The 25,614-nt window shown below is 46.2% G+C and overlaps 1 protein-coding gene across 7 annotated transcripts in view; it reads left to right on the top strand.

Annotated features, from left to right (window-relative positions):
* Window positions 1-22,049, top strand: part of XRRA1 (X-ray radiation resistance associated 1) — a 67,681-nt gene extending 45,632 nt beyond the window's left edge. For 6 of the 7 annotated variants that reach the window (NM_001434771.1, XM_005216246.5, XM_005216243.5 and 3 more), the window contains 9 exons: window positions 3,445-3,485; window positions 6,472-6,597; window positions 15,270-15,363; window positions 16,138-16,253; window positions 18,952-19,293; window positions 19,846-20,044; window positions 20,767-20,882; window positions 21,081-21,186; window positions 21,578-22,049. In NM_001434771.1, coding sequence (NP_001421700.1) covers window positions 3,445-3,485; window positions 6,472-6,597; window positions 15,270-15,363; window positions 16,138-16,253; window positions 18,952-19,293; window positions 19,846-20,044; window positions 20,767-20,882; window positions 21,081-21,186; window positions 21,578-21,831 — 1,394 coding nt within the window. In that variant the 3' untranslated portion in view covers window positions 21,832-22,049. Of the gene's footprint in view, window positions 1-3,444; window positions 3,486-3,543; window positions 6,598-15,269; window positions 15,364-16,137; window positions 16,254-18,951; window positions 19,294-19,845; window positions 20,045-20,766; window positions 20,883-21,080; window positions 21,187-21,577 lie in introns of those variants that run through there. The other variant, XM_024975033.2, reaches the window with a different exon arrangement.
* Window positions 22,050-25,614: the final 3,565 nt, after the last annotated feature.

Raw genomic sequence — 25,614 nt, 5'->3', positions numbered from 1 at the left:
CAGTTTCTTCTTTTATTTTGTAATCACTTGACTGTTTATTTCATCTGCGATGGTAGAGATGACATTTTGAAGAGAAATTCTTAAGTTTGATTTACCCAAGTATATTAGTTTGCTAAGACTGCCCGAATACCACACACTGTTTGGCTTAAACCGCAGATATTTATTTTCTCATGGTTCTGGAGGCTAGAAGTCCAAGATCAAGGTGTTGGCAGATTTAGTTTCTTTTTCAGCCTCTCTTTGCTTATAGAAGACTGCCTTCTTGCTGCATCCTCATTTGGTCATCTCTCTGTCTGAACTGTCTATGTCCTAATCTTCTCTTCGTACAAAGAGAACGTTCATATTGAATTAGGGTCTATCCTAATGAGCTTATTAACCTCAGTTACTTTTTTAAAGATGCTGTTTCCAAATACAGTCTCATTCTGAGGTACTAGGGGGTTAGGAGTTCAGCATATGAATTAGGGAGGTGATGGGGGACGACACAATTCAGTCCATCACACCACACCGGTACAATTTTATCATATGGCTTATGCCTTTGGGTTCTTGTTTAAGTATCTCCCTTTCTCATGGTCACAGAGATAGTTTCCTATGCGGTATTGCTTTTCATTTTGCTGTTGAGTTGATATCTTTCAAAGAGGGTTTGCATATAATAGATTTTTCTCAGCCCATAAAATATCCCAAATTACATTTGTTTTGTCATTATACTTGAATGCTAGCTCACTGAATAGAGAACTGTAGCCTTAAAATAATTTTTCCTGAGAACTTTGAAGATATTACTTGATTGCCTTCTAAATCCATTGTTGCCATGAGAAGTCTGATACCAGTCTGATTCCCATCCCTTTATAGGAAACCTATTTTTACTTCCTGGAATAATATTTCTCTTTTTTCCTTTGGAAATTTGAGTAAGGTGCTTCTGGGTATGCAGTTCTTTTTGTTATTTTGTTAGGTACTTTGTTCTTTCCAAGATAGTTTCCTTAATCTTGGAAAGTTTTTATTATCCTTCATTCCATTCTCTGTTTTATGAATTAGCTTCTCAGATGGACCTTTTCTTCTATACAAGACATTTATTGAATCTTTTATTTGATTATGATACTTTAAAATTACAAAATTAGTAACAGTTTCTCTTCCATAATGACCTAATTTTGTCTTAAAATGAAATAGTCTTTTGAATTCCTTCAGTTCAGTTCAGTTCAGTTCAGTTGCTCAGTCGTGTCCCACTCTTTGCAACCCCATGAATCGCAGCACGCCAGGCCTCCCTGTCCATCACCAACTCCCGGAGTTCACTCAGACTCACGTCCATCGAGTCAGTGATGCCATCCAGCCATCTCATCCTCTGTCGTCCCCTTCTCCTCTTGCCCCCAATCCCTCCCAGCATCAGGGTCTTTTCCAGTGAGTCAACTCTTCACACAAGGTAGCCAAAGTACTGGAGTTTCAGCCTTAGCATCATTCCTTCCAAAGAAATCCCAGGGCTGATCTCCTTCAAAATGGACTGGTTGGATCTCCTTGCAGTCCAAAGGACTCTCAAGAGTCAAAAGCATCAATTCTTCAGCACTCAGCTATCTTCACAGTCCAACTCTCACATCCATACGTGACCACTGGAAAAACCATAGCCTTGAGTAGACGGACCTTTGTTGGCAAAGTAATGTCTCTGCTTTTGAATATGCTATGGCCATAGTTTTTCCTGTGGTCATGTATGGATGTGAGAGTTGGACTGTGAAGAAGGCTGAGCACTGAAGAATTGATGCTTTTGAACTGTGGTGTTGGAGAAGACTCTTGAGAGTCCCTTGGACTGCAAGGAGATCCAACCAGTCCATTCTGAAGGAGATCAGCCCTGGGATTTCTTTGGAAGGAATGATGCTAAAGCTGAAACTCCAGTACTTTGGCCACCTGATGCGAAGAGTTGACTCATTGGAAAAGACTCTGATGCTGGGAGGGATTGGGGGCAAGAGGAGAAGGGGATGACAGAGGATGAGATGGCTGGATGGCATTACTGACTCAATGGACATGAGTCTGAGTGAACTCCGGGAGTTGGTGATGGACAGGGAGGCCTGGCGTGCTGTGATTCATGGGGTCGCAAAGAGTTGGACACGACTGAGCGACTGATCTGATCTGATCTAGGTTGGTTATAACTTTTCTTCCAAGGAGTAAGCGTCTTTTAATTTCATGGCTGCAGTCACCATCTGCAGTGATTTTGGAGCCCCCAAAAATAAAGTCTGACACTGTTTCCACTGTTTCCCCATCTATTTCCCATGAAGTGATGGGACCAGATGCCATGAATTCCTTAGAAGGCATTAATTATTCTATTTAAAGTTTTTATTCTTTTGGTTAAATGACCTCTCTTTTTTTCAGATGCTGGTTCTTCTTTTATATTTAATAACTTTCTTTCATGGTGCTAATTTTTCTCAAATATTAGGAAGTGCCTGACTGTACATCTCTTGAATGGTTCCCAGTCTGAACCTTAGAATCCAGGTTCTGGTTTCTGGAGTTCTTTCTTATAACTGTGGGAAGGGCCAAGGCCTGAGTTCAGATAGAGTGTACCTCAGTTCATCTTCCTAGATGTGGGGGCTCTCTGTCTCTCCCCAGAAGATCACTGCTTAGCACCCACACTTGTGACCATGGCTCATCCTTTAGCTAACTCCTACTTTTTTCCTTGCACAAACCTTTAACAGATTCCTTTCAGACCCTTGTCATCAGAGTTGTTCTTGCCACATGGTGTTCCACCCATATTATTGCTTATTTCATTTTAATGTAACCTTCTCAATATAATATCATTAACATGTGGAAGGGGTCCCATTAGTCAGGGCAAAGGTGAGTGGTCCCTGCATAGGATCCAGACCCAGCAGATGCTTTGCTTTATTAGGTTGAACTCAGCTCTTTATTGGCTCCTCTTTGATGATTTCAAGAATGAAATCACTCTGCAGCCTCCTTCTCACTTGTCTCTCCTGAATTCACTGTCTTAACGCATTCTATTTCTACTAGTATAACAAATAGTATTTTTAAATCCTCCGACAGAATATCTTTTATATACATTTTTCTCTTCTAAAACAGTTGGTTTGCCTTCTGACCAATACTGACTGCCCTGTAGTTCTGAGGCTTACAAGAGCTTGCATAGTGCAAAGTCAGGAAGAAGATCAGTGTGGCTGATATATAGTGAGTGAGGGCCAGGGTAGCATGAGATAAGACTGGAGAAGTAGGCAGAGGCGAGATCAGGCAGGACCTCCAAAGCCTGGCCAAGGAGTTTGAATTTTGTTCCAAGCACAAAGGGCGTATTACCCGATGCGTGTCACAGCTGGTTCCTCTTCCTAGTTAGCACTGAAGCTTAGGACCAAGGAGCACCCGCTGCGGGAGATACTCTGCTGCACACAGTGGGTGGCAGACGCAGACCCTGGCCTCCTAGGGGTCAGTTAGCACTCTCACCAATCTCCATTCTTTTCTCTTATATTTCAGAGGTCGTGTTCTCATCTTATCCTGGATTTTCAACCTCAGAGGTAGGAAATGCCTACTTTATATATTTGTCCTTGCATAAGAACATTAGTTTTAGTAAACAAAAATAAGTTGATGGAGCCATGAGAGGCATTTGCATATATAACACTGAGGAAGCCCATTCACTGAATGCGGATTTCCTGAGTCCCGACCACGTGCCAGGCGCTATGCTGGCCTATGGAGATGTAGCAGGGGACTCAACTGACAGGTCCCAGGCCTCACATAAGCCACAGACCAGCTTCCTTCTTCTTCAGTGGGGATGATTCCTGCCTCAAGTGATCAAGCTGGCATTGAACTGAGGCTGCCACTAAGATGAAGCCCAGTGGTTCCTTAACAAGAGCCCCCACCCCAAAGCTAGAGCAATCCTGGCCAAACACACCGCCATCTGGGATCCAATCCTGGTGTCACAGGCTTAGACACTTGATTTTTGTCAGCACAGAAAACTGTCTTTTTTCTCAGGGTAGATGCTCACTAAGCAAGTTCAAGAAGACTGACACACTAATATTTATCTATTTATTCACTTACTTATTTATAGTAAGAAGTACCATTATTCAGTTAGGCAACCTGCATCCTTGGGTCACAACTCAGTATACCCTCTCCCCACAGATACAACTGGGTGAGAAATTATATCAATTGCTATATTATTGCCACTTAACAAGCCAACACAGTTGTTGACTTCAAACAATGACAATTTATTATTTCTAACAATTATTTGGGTTGATTAGGTGGTTCTGCTGGTGTTTAGCTAGGGCACATTCCTGCAGCTGGCAGGTTATCTAGGAGCTGGACTCATAGACAGCTGGCAGGACTTGTCATCTTTATGTTACCTTTTCATCCTGGACTTCTTTGCAGCAAGGTGGCATTAGACTTCCAAGAGCAAGGTTCTGAAATTCAGGCAACGGCATTTTCTGTTGATCAAAGCAAGTCATAGGCCAGTATAATACTGCAGTGCAGTTCTGATGCTAGCCACTTGGAATTAGCCTGAGCCCACAAGAGCAGAGTCCCCAACAAGACTGCCCTCACTTTAGGCAGTACTTGCGAGTGGGGGGTTCCCGGGCTATTTTAATGGCAGTAAATTCTACAGCTGCCACGATCCCCTCAGGTTCAGTAATTTGCTAGAATGACTCAGAACTCAGGAGACCATTATACTTCTGATTACAAATTGACTATAAAGGGTGCAAATCAGGACCAACCAAATGAAAAGATGCACAATGAGGGCTGGGAGGGTTCGAAACTTAGAGCCTCTTTGCCCTCTCACTGTGGAATGAATGTGTGACATGCTCCCAGCACAGCTGATGGGTTCACCAGCCAGGTAGCTCACCAGAGCCTCAGTGGCCAGGACTTGCACTGGAGTTTCATTGCATAGCCATGATTGATCGAACCGTTAGCTACATGATTGAACTTGATCTCTAGCCCCTCTCGCCTCCCCAGAGGTCAGGCTGGCTCAAACCCCAATCCTCTGATCACATGGTTGTCTTTATAATATGGCCAGCCCCCATCCTAAGTCATCTCATTAGTGTGAACTCAGGTATGATCCAAGGGGTTATGAATAACAAAGACATTCCTATCACTCTAGAGATTCCAAGGGTTTTAGAAGCTCAGTACCAGAAACCCAGGACAAAGACCAGACAAATTCTTTATTGTGCAGCAGCCAGTCTGGTTTCAAAGGATTAGAGATACAGACTCCAGGTCTGAATGGCAGGAGCAGCCAGGTCACTCTGCATAAAGTTGTGCCTAACAGATAGAAGGTGTGGCCATAGAAGCCAGAGATTATTGGCAGGTTGCTTAGTGCTCAGGTCCCAATTGTGTGCCATCTGAGAATGTAGAGTGATTTGAATGGATGGAACTTTTAGTGGCCCCTCTATCAACATCAAATACATCCCCCCCTAAGACAGGGCCCTCTGTGACCCCAGCAGAGCCAGTCATGCCCTCAGGTCAGGACCTTCCTGGCCCTGGAGAGGGCTAGATAACTCCCAAGCCTGTCTGGTTTTTTCTTCTCTGTGCTTCAGTCTGACTTACCTTCTTTGGCTCACATGGCCTCCCTCCAGATCGGGAATGGCACAGTTGAGGAGATGCCTTAACAGACTGCCACCACCTTCCCCTCCAGCCTCTGGGAGATTGCATTCCGATTTCCCTGAGAGGAGAGTTCCCAAGCACCATCACTGGTTTTTGTTTTACTCTCACCCATGACTCATCCATTTGTGGCTGTACAACGTGGAGCCCAGGAAGAAACAAAATACTTGGCCCAAAGTAGGTGCTCCACAAACGGTCATTGAATGAGCAGGTGAAAATAAGTGACTTGCTCAAGATTACACAGCAGTTAATGGCACCTAGATGAATCAAGTTCATCTGAAGCCAGTCATCTGAGCCTGTGACTTCCTTTGGCTCCATCTAACTCAAGGAATCAGTGAGTAAACTGAGTTTGGCATAGTTAATCCAGCAACTTCCATTTTTCAACTTGATCGTCATCTAGGACTTAGCTACTGTTTCATCCTGGAATGAAGAACCCTCCACTGTAGGATTGGATGAGTGCATCAGAGCAGTAGTTCAAGGCTCAGCTCACTCCTGCTCTGTCTCCTCACCAGGAAGAGTCCCCTTAATGATGCGAGCATGTACCTGCCCTTTTGCTTTCTGGAGAAATCTTAACCCAACTGTATAGAAGGGCAAGTTCAGGATAAGCCACTATAGGGCAGAAAGTGGGAGGTGAGCAGGGAGCTTCTGCTGTCTGCCCTGCTGCTGTGCCATCCTTTGGCTTCAGAGAACTTGAGACTGGAACTTCGGGTATAAGAGAACGAACTAACTATGTGACATCAGAGAACTTGGAGCCAGAACTCTAGGCCCTTGGTGACATGCCCCCCTTATGACCCCAGAAGCCTCCTTTGGGCCAGCCCCTCTGGAATGGTCATTCTTTCACCACCCTCCCTAGGAAGGGTCTGTTGGTCCACTTCTTTATCACCACAGCGCTTTGACTTTGACTCTTTTCCTTCTAAGACGACCAAGGTATGTGCACTTCCGCCCATATTCGAGATTCTTCCTGTGAAGTCACTGAAGGCAAGGAACCAGACGCTGGCCCCACCCTTCCCAGAGCTGAGATACCTTAGCCTGGCCTACAACAAGGTGACTCTTGGCTTCTCTACCTCTTTCCCCAGGAGCAGATGGGAGGGTGGGGTGTGAATTGCTCTGGCCTGAAAGCCAACCCTCCCATTCCCTGCATCAGCAGAACGCAGGTTCAGGAATTCTCAGGGTGGGGGTTCTCAGGGGGAAACAGAAGGCAAGCAGGCAGAGAAAGGAGTCATTCGATTCAGTCACAGGTATTGATTTACCACTCACCATGTTCCAGGCTCTGTGCTGGGCACTGGGGATACAATTGCACGAAGAGATTTGACCTCTGCCCTTACAGAGCTTGTCACCTACAGGGAAGACAGAGCGAACAAATGATCACAGTATAAACATGCCCAGTGTTGCGAAGACATTCACAGTGCTATGAACTATGTGAAGGTTAGGTCTCACCTCATATTTGGGACCAAGGAAGGTACTCTTTGAGAGTGGTGTTTAAGCTGAGATGGAAATCAGGGAGCTTAGTGAGGTGAAGACTGAGGGTTGAGTGACTTGAGACATGTTTAAACCAAAGAGAACCGCAGATGTAAAGTCCATGGAATAGATTTAATATGTGTTTCATTTACAAGTTTTATGTTAACATATTTTTCCATGTCTTATAAAACTTCCTGTAAGCCCCACTAATTGAGCCCTACTCAGGTGTGAAATGCCAGCAACTTTTAAGAAACCCGGCTTACATTGCTCCTGAGGCAAGCAGTTAGTACAGCCAAACTCCCCAGGTGGTTTTCCTCTAAGAGTTATAATTTTAGTCATAACATTTAGGTCTTTGATCCATTTTGAGCTAATCTTTATATATGGTGTGAGGTAGGGGTCCAGCTTCATTCTTTTGTATGTAGATATGCAGTTTTCTCAACACCTTTTATTGAAAAGACTGTTCTTCTGCCACTGAATGGTCTGCTCACCCTTGTCAAAAATCAGTGGACCGTAGATGTATCAATATTATGGATTATCCTATTGTTCTTGAAACTGGTAATTTTCGTCTTTTCTATTTATTGATCCAAAATAGAAATTACCCTTTTATTGACTTAGAAAAATAACTAGCTACTGCTTTCTTTGGATCTCTCTGTTGTCTGTTTACTATTTCATTGATTTTTGCTTATAATTTTATTTCTCTCCTACTCACAATGAGTTTAATTGACTCTTCTTTTTCCTAGATTCCTAAGTAGTATAATTTTAGATCGTTGATGTAGACCTTTCTTCTTTTTAATATAAGCAACTATAAATATCTTCTTTAAACACTGTTGGAGCTGCATTCAATAAATTTTGTGTTTTGATTTTCATTCAATTAAAACATTTTTAATTTTTTGTGATTTTTTCTTTGACCTATGGTTTGTTTAGAAGTGAGTGGTTTAACTTCCAAATATATGGGGGCTGTTCCAGATAACTTATACTTATTGAGTTCTAATTTAATAATGTTGTAGTCAGATAACGTAATCTGTAAGATTTCATCCTTCTGAAATGTATTTAAACTTATTTTATGGTCCACCCTATATTCTAGGTTGGTGAATGTTCTGTGTGCACTTAGGAAAAAAAAAATGTATATTCTGCATTTTGAGGGGATAGTGTTCTATAAAAAGTTATTGTGGTCGCTACAATAGTGAAGCTGAGTAGTTACAATGGAGGTTGAATGGCCTGCACAGCCTAAAACATTTATTATCTGGCCTTTGACAGAAAAAGTTTGCTGACCTCTGGTCTAGATGATCAAATGTCAGAGTCCTTCAAGGCCTACTCTGAATCTCTTTCTCCTCTTCCTCTGTATTTTCTCCTGAGACTGGCTTCACATATCCATTGCCTATGACCAGTGCCTCATAAACCTTTAACTCCTTATTGTACCCCAGACCTACGTGAATTTCTACTTGGAAGTCTAAAAGGCACCTCCAAAGTAGACATATACAAAGTGAATTAATGATCTTACCAGTTCAAATTTGAATGTTCTTCCACTGTTCTGTATCTTAGTCAATAGCTGAGTTACTTGGGCTGTTGACTCCTTCAGCTACTTGAGTCAAACCCTGGTTGTCATCTTTGATACTTCTCTCTCCTGAAAATCCCTCCTCCCCACACACAAATAATCCATTTCCCAGTCTTATCAAATTTAGGTCTTCATATTTTTTTATGGAAGTATAGTTGACTTACAATATTGTGTTAATTTTAGATGTACAGCATAGTGATTCAGTATTTTTGCAGATCATATTCCATTATAGGTTATTACAAGATAATGAGTATAATTCCCTGTGCTACGTAGTATATCCTTGTTGCTTATCTATTTTGTATATAATAGTTTATATCTCTTAGTCCCATAACCCTAATTTTGTTTGTTTTCTGTATCTGTGAGACTTTCTGTTTTGCATATACATTCACTTTTGTTATTATTATTTTTTAGATTCCAATATAAATGATATTATATAGTATTTGTCTTCCTCTGACTTACTTGACTAAGCATATTTCCTAGGTCCATCCATGTAGCTGCAAATGGCATTATTTCATTTTCTTTATGGCCAATACCACCAATTTACATTCCCTCCAACAGTGTACAAGGTTTCCCTTTCTCCACATCTTCTCCAACATTTGTTATTAGTAGACTTTCTGATGATAGCCATTCTGACAATGTGAGGTGATATTTCATTGTGGTTTTGGTTTGCATTTCTCTAATACTTAGTGGTGTTGAGCATATTTCATGTGACCTTTGGCCTTTTGTATATCTTTGGGAAAATGTCTATTAAAATCTTCTGCCCAAGTACTATTTACAACAGCTAGAACATGGAAGCAACCTAGATGTCCTTCAACAGCTTAGTGGATAAAGAAACTGTGGTACATATGTTCAATGGAATACTACTCAGCCATAAAAAGGAACACGTGTGCGTCAGTTCTAATGAGGTGGATGAACCTAGAGCCTGTTATGCAGAGTGAAGTAAGTCAGAAAGAGAAATATAAATATCATATACTGATGCATATATATGGAGTCTAGAAAGATGGTACTGATGAATTTATTTTCAGGGCAGCAATGGAGAAACAGACATAGAGAACAGACCTATGGACATGGCCGGGGGAGAGGAGGGAGAGGGTGAGATGTATGGAGAGAGTAAAATGGAAATTTACAATACCATATTAAAATAGATAGCCAGTGGGAATTTGCTGTATGACTCAGGGAACTCAAAACAGGGGCTCTGTGATAAAGTAGAAGGGTGGGATGGGGAGGGAGGTTCTGGAGGGAGGGGACATGGGTGTACCTATGGCTGATTCTTGTATGACAGAAAACCACAAAATTCTGTAAAGTAATTATCCTTCAATTAAAAAAATAAAGTGGTAGAAAGCAAAACAAAAATCTTCTGCGCACTTTTCAACTGGATTATTTGGTTTTATTTTTGATAATGAGTTGTATGAGGTGTTTGTTTTAGATATTAACCCCTTGTCAGTTGCATCATTTGCAAATATTTTTTCCATTCCACAGATTGCCTTTTTGTTTTATCAGTGGTTTCCTTTGCTGTGAAGCTTTAAGTTTAATTAGACTTCTTCATCTGTTTATTTTTGCTCTTTCTTTGGCCTTAGAAAATGCAAAAAAATATTGCTGTAATTTACGTCAAAGTGTTCTACCTGTGTTCTTCTAGGACTTTAATGATTTCAGGCCTTAAATTTAGGGGATGAAACTGTTTTGAGTTTTATTTTTGTATATGTTGTAAGAGAATGTTCTTTTTATTTTTGGGGCTATGGCATGTAGTTTGTGGGATCATAATTCCCCAACCAGCGTCTAAGTAACCTGGGCCCTTGGCAGTAAAAGCATGGAGTCCTAAACACTGCACAGCCAGGGAATTCCCAAGAGAATGTTCTAATTTTTTTTTTTTTTTACACGAAGCTGTCCAGTTTTCCCAGCATTGCTTATTGAGGAGACTGTCTTTTTTCCATTGTATATGCTTGCCTCCTTTGTCATGGATTGATTGTAGGTGTGTGGCTTTATTTCACAGCTCTTTATTCTATTCCATTGATGTATGTATTTTTGTGTCAGCACCACATGGTTTTTATGACCATAGCTTTATAGTATAGTCTGTAGTATGAGAGGATTATACCTCCAGCTTTGTTCTTTTTCCTCAGGATTGCTTTGGCAATTCTGGGTCTTTTTTGATTCCATAAAAATTTTAGAATTATTTTTTCTATTCTTCAGAAAAAAGTAATGGGCATTTTGATAGGGATTGCATTAAATTTGTAGATTGTTTTCGGTAGTATGTCCATTTTAATAATAATAAGACATCATGGGATATCTTTTCATTTCACTGAATCATCTTTAAATTCCGTCATCAAAGTTTTATAGTTTTCCAAATACAGGTCTTTCATACCCTTGTTTAAGTTTATTCCTAGGTATTTTTGGGGTGTGATTTAAAAAAATTTTTTAAATTGAAGAATGCTTGCTGTACAATGTTATGTAAGTTCAGTTCAGTTGCTCAGTCGTGTCTGACTCTTTGCGACCCCATGAATCGCAGCACGCCAGGCCTCCCTGTCCATCACCAACTCCCAGAGTTCACTCAGACTCATGTCCATCGAGTCGGTGATGCCATCCAGCCATCTCATCCTTTGTCATCCCCTTCTCTTCCTGCCCCCAATCCCTCCCAGCATCAGGGTCTTTTCCAATGAGTCAACTCTTCGCATGAGGTGGCCAAAGTATTGGAGTTTCAGCTTTAGCATCAGTCCTTCCAATGAAACACCCAGGACTGATCTCCTTTAGAATGGACTGGTTGGATCTCCTTGCAGTCCAAGGGACTCTCAAGAGTCTTCTCCAACACCACAGTTCAAAAGCATCAATTCTCCGGTGCTCAGCTTTCTTCACAGTCCAACTCTCACATCCATACATGACCACTGGAAAAACCATAGCCTTGACTAGACAAACCTTTGTTGGCAAAGTAATGTCTCTGCTTTTGAATATGCAATCTAGCTTGGGCATAACTTTCCTTCCAAGGAGTAAGTGTCTTTTAATTTCATGGCTGCAGTCACCATCTGCAGTGATTTTGGAGCCCCAAAAAATAAAGTCAGCCACTGTTTCCACTGTTTCCCCATCTATTTGCCATGAAGTGATGGGACCAGATGCCATGATCTTTGTTTTCTAAATGTTGAGCTTTAAGCCAACTTTTTCACTCTCCACTTTCACTTTCATCAAGAGGCTCTTTAGTTCCTCTTCACTTTCTGCCATAAAGGTGGTGTCATCTGTATATCTGAGGTTATTGATATTTCTCCCGGCAATCTTGATTCCAGCTTGTGCTTTTTCCAGCCCATTATATGTTACAGGTGTACAATATAGTGATTTATAGTTTTTAAAGGTTGTACTTCATTTGAATTACTATAAAATAATGCCTATATTCCCTGTGTTGTACAGTATATCCTTGTAACTTATTTCATATTTAAGGGTTTATACATCTTTCTTCTCTACACCTATATTTCTCCCTTCCCGCTCCCTATTGGTCACTGCTAGTTTGTTCTCTGTATCTATAAGTGTGCTTCTTTCTTATTCACTCATTTCCTGTATTTTTTAGATTGCACATATAAAAGATATCATACAATATTTTCTTTCTGCATCGCACTTATCTCACTTAGAATAATACTCTCCAAATCCATCTGTGTTGCTGCAAATGGCAAGATTTTCTTTTTATGGATGAGTATTAGTGAATTGTGTATATCTATGTATCACGTCTTCTTTATCCATTCATCTGTTGATAGCCACTTAGGTTGCTTCCCTATCTTGGCTGTGGTAAATAATACTGCTGTGAACATTGGGATGAATGTACCTTTTCAAATTACTGTTTTTTTTTCCCAGATATTTATCCAGGAGTAGAATTGCTGGGTTAATGGTAGTAAATGGTTGCTTCTAGTGTATTTTTCATTTCAGTTACTGCATTCTTCATCTTTGGTTGTTCTTTATATTTTCTAATTCTTTGTTTAAAAACTTCCAGCTTTTCCTCTGTGGATGCATTCTTTGTCTGAGTTCTTTGGTCATCCTTAGGATCATTACCCTGAACTCTCAGGTAGATTGCCTATATCCACTTAGTTTTTCTTCTGAGGTTTTACCTTGTTCTTTCATCTGGAACATGTTCCTATTTCACCTCATTTTGCCTAAATTGCTGTTTCTGTTTTAATGGATTTGGCAGGCTGGTTCTGTATCTTTTCTGGTAGGTTCTGGTCCTTGTCATCAATGGTCATTCTGTAAATAGTTGTGATTTTATGTGCCTGTGAGAAGAGGTGAGCTCAGGGTCTTTCTACTCCACCATCTTGGCCAATCCCTAGTCTGGAACGGATGTTTTTTATGTGGGAGTACCATATGTTGGCTGGGTGTCCCCAGTGTCTTTGAGGTGAGAGCTGGATCTGAGGTGAACACCAGCCCAGTCTTTCCTCAGGGGTGCTGGCCTCTATGATAGAGGGTGGGGCTGGTGTGGGTCAGCTGGCACTCCAGCAGAGAGTGAGGCTACCAGCAGAGGCAGAGGCTACTCTGTCAAGGGGCAGGGTCTGCTGCCTAGCTGCGGGGGTGGAAACCTGGAGGGTCTGATTCGGGCTGAGTCTGTTCCCTTTAAGTGTGTGTGGTTTTCCTTCTCCCACACTGGGGCCTTTGCCCTGAAGGAGGGGAGCGCACAAGTAAGGGGCTCCTGTGCTTTACAGAGGTCCAGCGCTGTGCCTGTGTAGGCGTCTGCAGTTCTACTTAGCTGCAGTCCAAGTTGCATCTTTCCCCCGTTATGGTCGGCCCAGATCTAGTGCACAATTGTAGCACAGAATGGGCAGGGCTGGAGCCTTCACTAGGCTGGGACTGGGAATCCTGGCGTTGTGCTTGTGGGAACTGAAGCGCTGCTCAAGCTGTAGGAAGTTGGGCTGCTTCTGTGTAAGTGCCAGCAGTGGCCACCATTGCCCACCAGGCCCCCCGCACCACCTCTGCATCCCTAAATGGATTCTTTTCCTAGAACCTGACTGCCCTAGATCCACTGCTGGCCTGGGGTGTTCACTCAGCTCAGATTGAGAGTGTGGCATGGCTGCAGCTGCTAGGGTAGACCACCCCCTGCCCTGTCTGTGGGTGAGCCAGCACCCACACCCTCCTCACCAGTGCAGTCTAGGCTTCAGCCTTTCTCCAGCCTGTCCCAGCATTTCTCCAAACAGCCACAGGGTTTGCCCTTTCTGTGTAGGACCCCAGGACTGGACACCCTGTCTGTGTCCTGACCCCCTCACTCCCTGGGATAGTATCCACCACGCCGTCTCCCTCTTCCTCTTAGTCCCCTCCCAGGGACACAGGTCCTGACCAAGTGCCTTTCTTCTCATCCTGCCTGATTATGTGGGAGTCTCTCTTTTAGCCTTGGTGGTTTAGGAGCTCTTCTGCCAGATGCCATAACGTTTTCCATGAAAATTGTTCCATGTGTAGATATAGTTTTGATGTGTTTGGAGGGGGGGTGAGCTCCATATCCTCTTTACTCTGTCATCTGGATCCCCCTCCTGAAGCAATAGCCTAGGTCTTCATATTTCTAAAAATTCATCTAATAGGTTCTCTATGGACCAACATCTTTAATAAACTTTGGTCCGGCCCATACTTGCATCTCCAGTCTCATTTTGCACCAACCACCTTTTCTCTCTGCTTTTAGTCACACTAGTCTATGGGGTCACACAGAGTCGGACACTGAAGTGTCACACTGAAGTGACTTAGCAGCAGCAGCCTTCTTTAAATCCATCCAACAGGGTTTCTCCTCTTTGCTGTGGTATCTTTCACACATTCTTCTTTGTATGGAATGTTTCCTGTCTGCATTAGAGGAAGTAATACTACCTGCTGTGACAAACTAAAAATGTCAATGAACGCAAAAGTGTATTTCTTGCTTTTACAAAACCCATTGTGGATATTCCTGGCTGGTAGGTGGCCTTTCATATGATTCTTCAGAGACCTAGATCTCTTCTGGCCATAGCTCTGTCATCCCATAGAACCTTAAGAGAACTTACTGAATCCTATGCAACTGGTCAGGTGGCTCAGTGGTAAAGAATCCACCTGCTGATGCAGGAGACATAGGTTCAATCCCTGGGTCAGGAAGATCCCCTGGAGCAGGAAATGGCAACCCACTCCAGTACTCTCGCCTGGAAAATCCCATGGACAGAGGAGCCTGGGCGGCTACAGTCCATGGGGTTGCAAAGAGTCAGACACGACTTAGCGACTGAGCATGCATGCACACAACTGGTGGAAAGATGGATGAGTGAGGAGAGGATCCTGCAGGAGGTTTTGAATGGGCTGCACCTGGAAATGGCATAGCCCATTTATCACTTCCACGCAGGTGGCATTGGCTAGAACTGAGTCATAGGCCCACGTCTAGCTGCCTAGGAGGCAAGAAGAAACAGTCTAGCTGTATGCCCAGAAACCAGAGGGAATGTTTCGATTAATACAGAGATTTCTTTGACACGTACTGCATCCCCCACTGCATTCACTCATCGCCTCCTGCCATCCTTCGGATCTCAGGAATGCCCTCTCTTAGCTCTGTGACTAGGTCAGACTAGGTGAAATTGCAGAGATAAGACAGTCCCAGCAGTAAGTCCTGTCCCCAGCAGCCTCACTCCCCCAGCCCCACTCCCACCCCAGACCTTGCAGGCATGCAGCCCTGCATTGTAGGGCCTAGAAGCAGTTGGGCAGAGGTGCGGGGTGGTATCAATCTGATGCTCTCCTGCATTCCTTACAGATTGCAAAGGAAGATGCCATCCTGCCGGTAGCTCTCTTCCCATCTCTCTGTGAGCTCATCTTTCACAACAACCCTCTGGTGGCCCATACACGAGGTATGGTACCCGCAAACCTGCCCCCTGAGCCCAGTCCCCAAGAAGCAGTGTGGAGAACCTCATCCCTGCCTCAGTGCCAAGCCCTGCTCTGCTCTGTGTCACGGGTGGACAAGCTTCATAGTGCACTGCGGCTGTAGAAAACAGCAGAGGCTGCTGAGCACATGCTCGCACTGACTCATCCCAGCAGCAGCCCTGAGAAGCAGGCATTATTGTCCTTATGCACAGAAGACGAAACTGACGATCAGAGAGAATCACAGGCTACCCAAAGTCACACAGCAAAAAAAAAAAAGGCAGCACTGGAAATGCAACACAGAATTATCTAGATCCTGTGTGAGCTCCATAATGACACTCTGCTCTGTGGGATAAGTTGCTGCGACCTCACTCCCCACTTCCCAGCTGGGGAGGAGCGTGAAGCTGAACTGCAGAGCCCTCCCCCTCCCAGAACACCTGAACGCAGTAGCTGCCGCGTCACTAGTGGAGCCCACTGTCCAAGATGCAGCAGCTGGAGGCGTTTAGAGTCCTGGGTCTCTGGAGTGACAGTAGGGTATTCTAATCTCTGCTCTACACTGTCTTCATTGCCTCGGGCAAATTCCTTAACCTCTCTGTGACTCCGTTTCCTCATCTGTCAAATAGGCATGATATAGGTTTCTACCTCCTAGGGCTGGTGTGAGAATTAAGTAAGGTTATACATGTACATGAACAGTGCCTGGCACATAGAAGCCCCCAGTAAATGTTAGCTAACAAAATAATCTTATTTTCCCATCATGGCTCCAGGGGTCCCACCACTGCTAAAAAGCTTCCTCCAGGAGCGGCTGGGAATCCACTTAATTCGAAGGAAGATAGTAAAGGCTAAGCATCATATTTTGATGCCTCGGAAGGACTCTCGGAAGGTAAGGCTTCAAAGGCAGGACCCCCAAGCCCAGAGGGAGTGGAGCCTATTTTAATGCTGCAGATCAGCCTGGCAGCAGAGCCACTCCCACCCACAACGCCTGGGAGCCTTCTGTTAGGTTTGTAGCAGCAGTGCTGTCTTCTCCTTCCCTCACTGTATGACATACAGATATATCCAGGAGAGGTAAGACAGTCAGACACCCAAAAATTAGAGTAGGGAGGAGTATGGAGGGCATTGAGTCTGATCCCCTAATTTTCCAGAGGAACTGAGGTCCAAGAAAGACACTGTGGAGAAGCGGGGGGAAATCAGTCAGAAGACCCACATGTCAGTCTGGTGCCATCATTTCTCATAACTGCCTAAACTTGGGCAAAATTTCCACTCTCTGAGCATCAGCTTCTCAACTCTAAAACCTCTGAGCTGCTGAGAGGACTGGATGAAATTGATACATTATTAACTTCCCAAACCTCCTACCAGGGCAAGTTATGTCACCCCTGGTATCATGAATGGCTGTGCCAGCCCTAGAATACGCATCTCCTGCCTGACTCTTGGGAAGCATTTCCTGGTGTGGAGAGCGGTCTGCCCCCTCGGTGCCTCCCCTCAGCTAGTAGTCCAGACTTAACTTCTGGGATGCCATAAAGTAAGATCCCTCTTTCATCCAAAGGATTTCAGAAATTTCTGTGAAATGCTTCTCCCTCCTGAACTTTGTCTTCCTACAGCCAAAAGCTGGACTGGGCATTGCTGACCCCAGAAGTTAAATAAAGATATTCCCTAGGCCCCTCCCCCTAGAGTCCGCCTGTGTACAGCCAAGCTCTTGTCTTGAGCCCTCAGGGGACCAGAGCAGCATTTAAAACCAGCAATAGAAATCCAGAGGGTTTCCATAATCTTTGCCCCCATCTGCTGCCTCCTCTAAGGGTCCTACTACTTCCCTTCCCGTCAGGCAGCTGGGGAGGGGTGGAATCGGGGTGAGCCAGATGCTCAGTACGTAATCCTGTCTCCTGTGTACAGAGCACCCATGCTGAGAACTTGCACACTCACTCCCCCGTAATCCTCACCACAGAGAAGGAAGCAGGCTCAGAGAGGTGAAATAACTTACTTGTTAAAAGGAGTGTTGGGGTCCAGGGGCACCACCATCGTTGCAACTAATGGAGGATAAACACACACACCAGTGGCCACATGAGAAACGAATCAGCGCTCTGTAAATGCTGTCTGACCTCCAGCACGGGCTACGCGGAGAGTATGGTGTGGGCTGCAGGCAGGCTGGAGATGCCTGCATGTCCCCAAGGTGCTCCCAGAGATGGGGTGGATGTACAGCCTTTTACTCAGTTACGTAGACCAAGGCTGCTGGCACTCCTTCCTACGAGACTTGGACAGGACAGGGAGAAAATGGAGAACCTGCCAGAGCAGGCCTGGACCCACCCAACGTGGAACCAGAAAGCGGTGTGAGGCTTCTGTGTGAGAACACAGATGGAAGATAACACGGCCTGCTCAGCAGTCCAGCATACAGGACCCAGTGACTCTCAACCTCTGGCCAGTCAGATTACCCAGTCTTTGCTCAGGAGAGTGGTGGTGGGATAGAGGAAGAGCATCCCCAGCACTCCTCCAGCACAAACCTGAGAGAGGGAGGAGTCAATGTGGCCCCTTCCCCACCAGCTGGCAAATAATGGCACTTGTTTTGGCCACTGTGAGGCATGGCTTCTGAAAAAACACTGGGTCCCTCAGGCTTCAAATCTAAACACTGAGATTTTATGTATTTCAAAAAGGATATACTTAAAAAGAACCTTATTGTATAAAATAGTCATCCTTCCCACTCCCTAGCTCACCAGGCACATTTGAGCACACCATTGAGATCTCACTTGGGAAAACTCTGCAAGATAGGCAGGCAGGGACTGTTTTCCCCTTGTGTGAGCTCAAAAGGTAGAGTGTGCTTGAGACCTTTCCACTGCACTGCATGGCCTGTCAAAGTACAGATGTAAGTAGACTAGATACTTCTGACAGAGAATAAGCAATCCACCGGGTAACTAGGGAGGGGAAGCAGGACTAAGCCCAGCTGAGAGAAGCTGGGCGCATGGCTCTCTCCTGGCAGATGAGCAGGGGCATGGAGGGGAGGTGACAGGCTTTTGCTAACTAAGAAAGCTGAGCAGTGCAGTGGGAAAGTATTATTTCCTTGGGCCTAAACCCTGAGAGAGATTTGCCTTATAGGTCTTTGTATAAGGTGCAGGGACTGGCACCCTGATAGGGGCCTGGTGCTGCCACCTTCCAGAAAATGTGGGGCCATCTCCCCCAGGCCCTCCTTGGAGTCCCTGAGGAAAGTCATGGCACTGCAGGACACCTCGATCAGAGGAATGAGGCTACTGAGGGGCAGAGTGATACAGTCAGGGATCCAGAATGAGGCCCGGAGCCTCTGCCACTGAATAACTCTGTGGCCTTGGACAAGTCATTTTACCTCTCTGAGCCCCCGTTTTCTTGTTTATAAAATGAGGACATTTATTCACTGGGTAGTTTGAGGTGTAAATAAAACGTAACATGTCATGTACGAGGCACATCGTAGATGCCCACTAAGTGTGATTTTTGTCCCTTCCCTCCCCATGAGACCTACCCCAGTGCTTTGACTGCTGTACTGGTTGGCCTTAGGCTGCTTATGTCCAGGAACAGAGATTCTGACTAGGAAGCAGACCAATTCAGCCCTTCTCCCGTGACAGGTGAAAACTCAAGTTCCCAAGGTGCCAAAGCAGCCTATGATTCTCCCTCACCCATCCGTGATGATCAAATCTCCCTCAAAGGAGATGCTGGAGTCAGAGGCAGAGCTGACTATGGAGCCGCCTCCCACCAAAACCATTTCTGTGGAGCGAGAGATGCCCATCGAGGGCCTGGGGGGCCCTCCCATGCCCCACCGGACCTTCGTGCCACTGCCTCCCATTTGCTCCGACTCCACTGTGCACAGTGAGGAGACGTCCCCCCGGAGCGATGCTGCCGGCCGCCTCAGCGCAGACCAGCTGTCAGATGAGGACACCAAGAGCACAGAGTCCATCTTCTTGACCCAGGTGCCTGCGCCCCACCTGCTCCCGCCCACTGTTCCCAGCTCCCATGGGTTCCTGTCCAGCCCTTAGGCAGCCCTTCTAGGCAGCTAGAACTAAGCACAGGGCAGATCTGGAAACCAGAGAGTGGCACCCTTGGCAGGGCCTGCAAGCCCCTTCTGGGAGTTCGCAGCCCCCCACTGATCCAAGGTTACTGGTAGGGACACCCATGGGGACAAATCACAGTCCTCCTTTCTCATCACTTGCAGACCATTCCCCAACCCCAGCCTGGGAATGGCTCTCCTGGTTCTTCAAGACTTAGCTCAGGCTAAGGTAACAATCCCTCCAGGACGCTTCCTGGCCTCCTGGGCTATTTTAGAGCTTTCTGTGGGCTCACCCAGCACCCTTGTGCTCCCGTCTATTACAGCATTTATCTCAGTGTATGGTCAGTGTCTGTTTTCATGTCTGCCTCCTCTCACCCCAGGCTTGCTTCTTGCCCTAAACAGGATCCAGCATGGGGGCCCACACAGACCTCAGAGGTGTTAATGGAATGCATTTTCTTTTCCTTCTTGGGCACAGGTCAGTGGGTTGTCTTCCTCCATCTTCCAGAGGGATGATTCAGAGATAAAGGAGAAAGAACAAAGACCACCATCCACAGCACCCAGAGAGGCAAAGAGGACTCAGAAGAAGCCCCCATCTGCCTCTTTCCCCAGGAAGTACCATGGCTATGAGGAGCTGCTGACAGCCAAGCCTGACCCCACCTTCGTTGAGCCAAAAGGTATGTGAGGAGAATGTCTCTAGGGCAGGGAGCCCTCTCCATGACTCAGAGCAAGTGAGGGCAAAGCCAAGGCTGGTGCCAACACTCTTTTCCAGGCCAGGGTGCTGTTTTCCATCTGCCCCTCGGAGTGTCCTGGTTTAGAGCCCTACTTGTCAGGAGCCCTGGCCTGGACCTTCATTGGTTTTGAGGGAATCACAGCTGTTCAGAGATTCCAGCCATTCTGGACCTACCTGCTTTGGTTGGAAGTCTCTCCAGGAAGGGTTTAATGAATAAACACCCAGACTAGTCAGATTCCCCAGGTCCTCCCCCAGCCCAGGTAATCCCTAAACCGAACATCCAGAATCCTCCCTGTTTGGTTGGAGACAAGGGAGGCAGCATCTTCTCACACCCCTTATTTTGGACTGATGTGTTTTGCACTGGTGCCCAGCTGTGCTCTTGTGGGTGTCAGTCTCTGCAGTGTGACCCTCCAAGGTTAATGGGTTACCTTTCCCCACTCTTGTGCTGTTTTTCCATTAGGACCTGTTCACTGAATGATGGTACCTCTGGCACCACAACAGATCAGGCCAGGATATGGGAACAGTGTCTTCTTGGCTAGAAAGGGTCTTCTTGGCGCCCCCCATCTTTTTACCCAGGGCTGCTATGAAATGGGGAATGAAGAAGTCAGGGGAGGCATCCAGGAGGAGGGGGATGTGCCTTGACTTGACCTTGTCCTTTTGACCTAGGAATCCAGAAGAATGCACAGGCCTTGCAGCACATGTTGAAACACCCACTCGTGTACCGCTCCAGCAAGCCCAGGCTGGATACTCTGCAGAAGCACTATGTTCCCAAGGAGAAGCGGGTAAGCCTCCACCTCACTGTGCATGTGAACTGCCCCTGGGGACCCTAAGGAACAGAAATGGCTGTCACTTGGGACCTCCAAGAGCCATGCTTTTCCCTAGTGCCCCTAGTTCTCCCCTGCCTGTCGTTGTGACTGAATGAGGTGAGGCCACGAAAGTCTGAGCCTGTGCTAACACTCTGCTCTCTCACCTCCTGTCAGACCCGGAGGATCCCTGTTCCACCCCGACGGAAGACTCGAGCCCAGCTGCTGGATGACATCCTCATTCGCATGCGGGACACCCAGAACATTACAGAGGCACCACTAGGTATGGCTCAGGCCCCCCGTCCTCATCAGCCAGGCTCTGAGGTCTAGACATTTGCTCCCCTTCTGGGATAAGGCAGAGGGCTTGTGTCGGAACAGGAAGAGCCCTTTAGAGCATCTGCCCGACCTTCCTGTGTACAGATGGAGGAAGTGAGCCGAGTGCAGCAGAGAGCTGCCTGAAGTCACACAGCATGTTTCCAACGGCTTGAGACAGACTCAGAAGGCCATCCCTCTGGCCTTCTAGTGCCCGAGCTGGAGAGGCCATTTTCAGGCCCTCACCATCCTCTTCCCACTCCATCCCACTTTATGGGGGACTCTGGACCCAGTCCCTACTGCTCTGGGATAGGTGGGACCCCAGGTGATCTGGGTGTCCCTCCTGGCTTTTCTCCCTACAGGAGCCGTCCTGCGCCAGCGGACAGAACAGCGGCTGGTGAACCAGAAGCAGTTCCTGGAGGCCAAAAAGCTGCTGAAGGAGTTCCGTGCGCGCTACCGGCGGCTGGTGCGCTGCTCGCTGCGGTCAGTGTTTGGGACCACAGCGCCACCCCAGGCCCGCCCAGCACTGAGCGGGAGCCAGCCTAAGTTGGGCCGCTTCCTCGAATTCATGGATGAATTCTACCAGGAGCCCACAGCCAGTGACTTGAAAGGCTAGGGCTGTGCATGGGGCCATGGGTGCCAACTAGCCTGTGCCCTGCACCCTTCACAAGGGTGCCACACCCTTGACCACCCCTTGGGACAGGTTCGGGTCTCCGAGCTCTGCTCAGCCTTGCTTGCTGGCCACAGAGAGGGGGAGCTGGTCAGGACCTCCCCTTCCTGGGCCAGGCAGGAATCAGCACTTTGTCCAACAGCAATAAAGAGTGAGTGCATAGAGCAAGGTAGCCCTCAGTCCTTTTTGGAGCCTGGGCCGGGTGGTTCCATTGTGGGGGAAAAAACCCCAGCTGATACACATCCTGAAGAGTCCCATGGGAAACCTGCCTGAGTCACACAGGTGATAACACGGTAATCCCACAGAGCTGGGGTAAGCACTAAGACACAAAATGGTCGATGCAGCAGAGAAGCAGCACAGAATCTAAGGCTCAGAGAGGTTAACTTGCCCACAGCCGTGTGTGTGTGTGCCAGCCAAGTGTGTGTGTGTGTGGGAGGCGGGGGACAGGTCCAATAGTGTGTGTGTGTGTTGGGAGCAGGGCTCAGGTGCAAAGCTGAGGCCTCTAGGCCCTTGGAATCCTTGAGGCTGTCTCTGTTGGGTAGCCTTTTCCACTGTGACGGCAAATGGAAGGGAGAAGAGGACTGGGGATTTCCTTGTTTAGATGGACATCACCACAAAGTTGGGACAAGTTGAGGGAAGGGCTTACATGGAGTTTCCCAAGGTCTTCCAATCCAGGATGTAAACCAAAGTCCCATGTGCAAGTACAGTGGGATGTGACTAAAACTGGATTGTGGACTGTGCAGGGTCAGCGTGGACGCAGGGTAAGCAAGCTAGTTCTGGTCAAGGCAACCTAAAGGGTTGCTCCATTCTTGTGCGTGCAGTCCTCCGTGCCTGCTGCAGAGGAGAAGGCCACTGGGGCTGAATTCTGGAGACGGCTGAATTTGGGACGGACACTGGGTGTGACCTAGTCACCTGGCCAATGATTGCTCCTTAGACTGCTCTCCTAGAGGTGCCTACAAGTCAGACCTGGGGCAGGCCTATAGTTCCCAGGGTCCAGGAAGCAGTGGCATAGAAATGAAGGATCCACGGCAAGGCACAAAGTCTCACATCTAAGGTGTAATTAAGGCAATTACAGAAGTAGTCTGGTCGCCACAGGTCTGTGGTGCAGTGTCTGCTGTATCTTGAGTGTGAGACTGTTAGGACACAAGTGTTCGCATGTCATCACACTCAACCACAGCCACAAACGGGGCCAGATACATATTTACACCAAGCTGTATCATACCAGACATACACATTCAAGTTCAGACAGTCTCATGCACAATCACACACATTCTCATAGACATACCAAGTTCCAAAGTCAGTTCCATCTCACACAGGCACCGGGACCGATTCAGGTAACACCTACAGTGCTACCCTCCACGGCACTCCTGTGCTGGGGCCTGTTGCTGAATTGCCACGTTGGATCACCTAGGCCCAAAAGCACCCTTCTGCTAACGTTAGGAAAGAGAATCCACCCCAACACTCACGCTGTAAACCTCACTAGGTTCGAATTCAGGAGATCTGGGATGCTCCCTTCAGCCAGAAACACCTATCAAACCATAAGCTCACAGGCCTGAAAGGCTCCTGAGAACACGCTCGCCCAGCTTCAAGGCAGGAAGTCTCTTGCCGTCTCCCCAGCAGATCACTCAGTTTGTGCTTGCACATCTAGTGACAGGGAGCTCATTCCCTCCGAAGGCTGTCCCTTCCTTTGTTGGGAAAACTATTGGATGGCTCAAGTCATCGGGCTAAGCATCTGCCCAAGTCCCTCAGTAATCCTGACTCTGCTTTTTGGCCCAGAGCATATCTGCTCTCTCTGCCCAGTCAGCCCAGTCCTTTACTTGTATGAGACTATCCTGAAGAGGCTATACTTATCTACAGCAGATGCTCTTGCTGCTGCTGCTAAGTCACCTCAGTTGTGTCCAACTCTGTACGACCCCATATACGGCAGCCCACCAGGCTCCCCCGTCCCTAGGATTCTCTAGGCAAGAACACTGGAGTGGGTTGCCATTTCCTTCTCCAATGCATGAAAGTGAAAAGTCAAAATGAAGTCGCTCAGTCATGTCCGACTCTTAGCAACTTCATGGACTGCAGCCATCAGATGCTCTTACCTTTGTTATTCCACATGGATACCATCTGAATAAACTGATTTTCCTATCATTTTGAATGCTGAAGCAAGACATTCCAATATGGGGCATCTTCTAGAGCAAAAATGGCACCAGAACTCATATACAGTCTACACTTAGCTCAGATTTGCCTGAGATTGCTCTCCAGAGATAAGACTTTGACTAGAAACAGTTCATGAGTTTGCTTTACTGTATTCTCAACTTGGGCCTCTCCTCAGCCTGGCAAACCTACGTTGAGGAATGCACTTCAGTACTGTTCAAATAACACATCATCCCATTTGGTCCTGTGTGGGCAGAAGCATTCCTGATAGGCATGCCCTGTTCTGAGTCCTCTTTGTCAAAACGCTGTTTTTGAAGAGTTGGAGAGGAGGCATCTAGCAGTGGCACTGCCAAGGATCCAGGCCCCTTCTGTACTCTACTGAAGACAGCAGATTGAATAAAACCAAAATCCAAACTATGTTCTTTCTGGGTGGAAGGGGATAAGGCCTTAAGGATAACTGTATGAAGAATTAAGAGTAAATAAATAGTACATCAGTCACACACAGACAAGAAAATCCATTAGCTGGCACTTGAGACAATCACATTTCCCTTACATAATTATCCATTCTCACTGGGACTTTTAAGGTTCTGTTGGAGGTTAAGGGTTGAACCACTGAGCAAAAGCCCCTGCCCCTGGTGGCACAGCATAGGGAGAGGGCAGGGCCAATAAGGGAGAATATGCCACCATCTGGAGCCAGGGCCCAAAAGCTGCTCTTGAGCTCTCACGGCTCAATCTTTGAGGAGTACACTCCCTATTTTTACCCTTTATTAAATGAGAGGAAAGGAAGAACAAGCCTGGCTTTGCCTTGGCTTTGTCCAACTAGTTCTTAAGACCCCAGAAAAGGTAGAAAGGGAGGCACCCCAGTTTGAGGTTGCCTCCTACAACTACTGAGACAAGGCATTGAGGAAGCATTTACTCACAAAGCAAAGTGTGTACATATTTTTCTTAGAAAAAAATACTGATAATACATAGAACAACGTGCACATTCAGTCTTGGCACGTTTCCTTCATCCAATATAACCAGTTTCTAAACTGAAGGCTTCTGTGTATGTATCTTAGCTGTGGATGACATGTGTCAAGATGCATTTCTGGATCATCTTTGGAGGAAAGCCTATTCAAGCAGCCTCTTTTCCTAGTATCCCACCCCTCAAAAAATAAAAAGCAGACCTGCTTCCTCATTGACACAAGAATAAGTCGTTCTCATTGAGTCACAACATAAGTAGCTGTATTTACTTCTAAAAGCCAAGCCAAATGACCAATCTGTGGGTTGATGAGAAATGGCTGGCCGAGAAAAATTAAGTCTCTATGGAGTTTTTGATTTTCAAAGAAAAATGAAGGGCTGACTGGGTTCTAATCCCTGGTAGTTAAAAATGACAGGCTGTTCAATCAAAATATATCACTTCCCAAGATTTCACATTCACATTACTCTCACTATGGGGGTGGGGGTGGGGGCGGGCGGTTCCCTACCTGGGTGTGTATTCAAGGGATCTGGGTACATTTTAATTCTATCTGAAAAAAAGCAGGAAGAAAAAGCTGTTAAAATAATCATTTGGATATCTCCTTCATGAGCAAATTGTGTGTGTGTGCA

Source organism: Bos taurus, chromosome 15 (genome assembly GCF_002263795.3).
Source record: "Bos taurus isolate L1 Dominette 01449 registration number 42190680 breed Hereford chromosome 15, ARS-UCD2.0, whole genome shotgun sequence".
In the NCBI taxonomy this organism is placed as follows: Eukaryota; Metazoa; Chordata; class Mammalia; order Artiodactyla; family Bovidae; genus Bos; species Bos taurus.
This window is presented reverse-complemented; position numbering and strand designations above follow the sequence as displayed.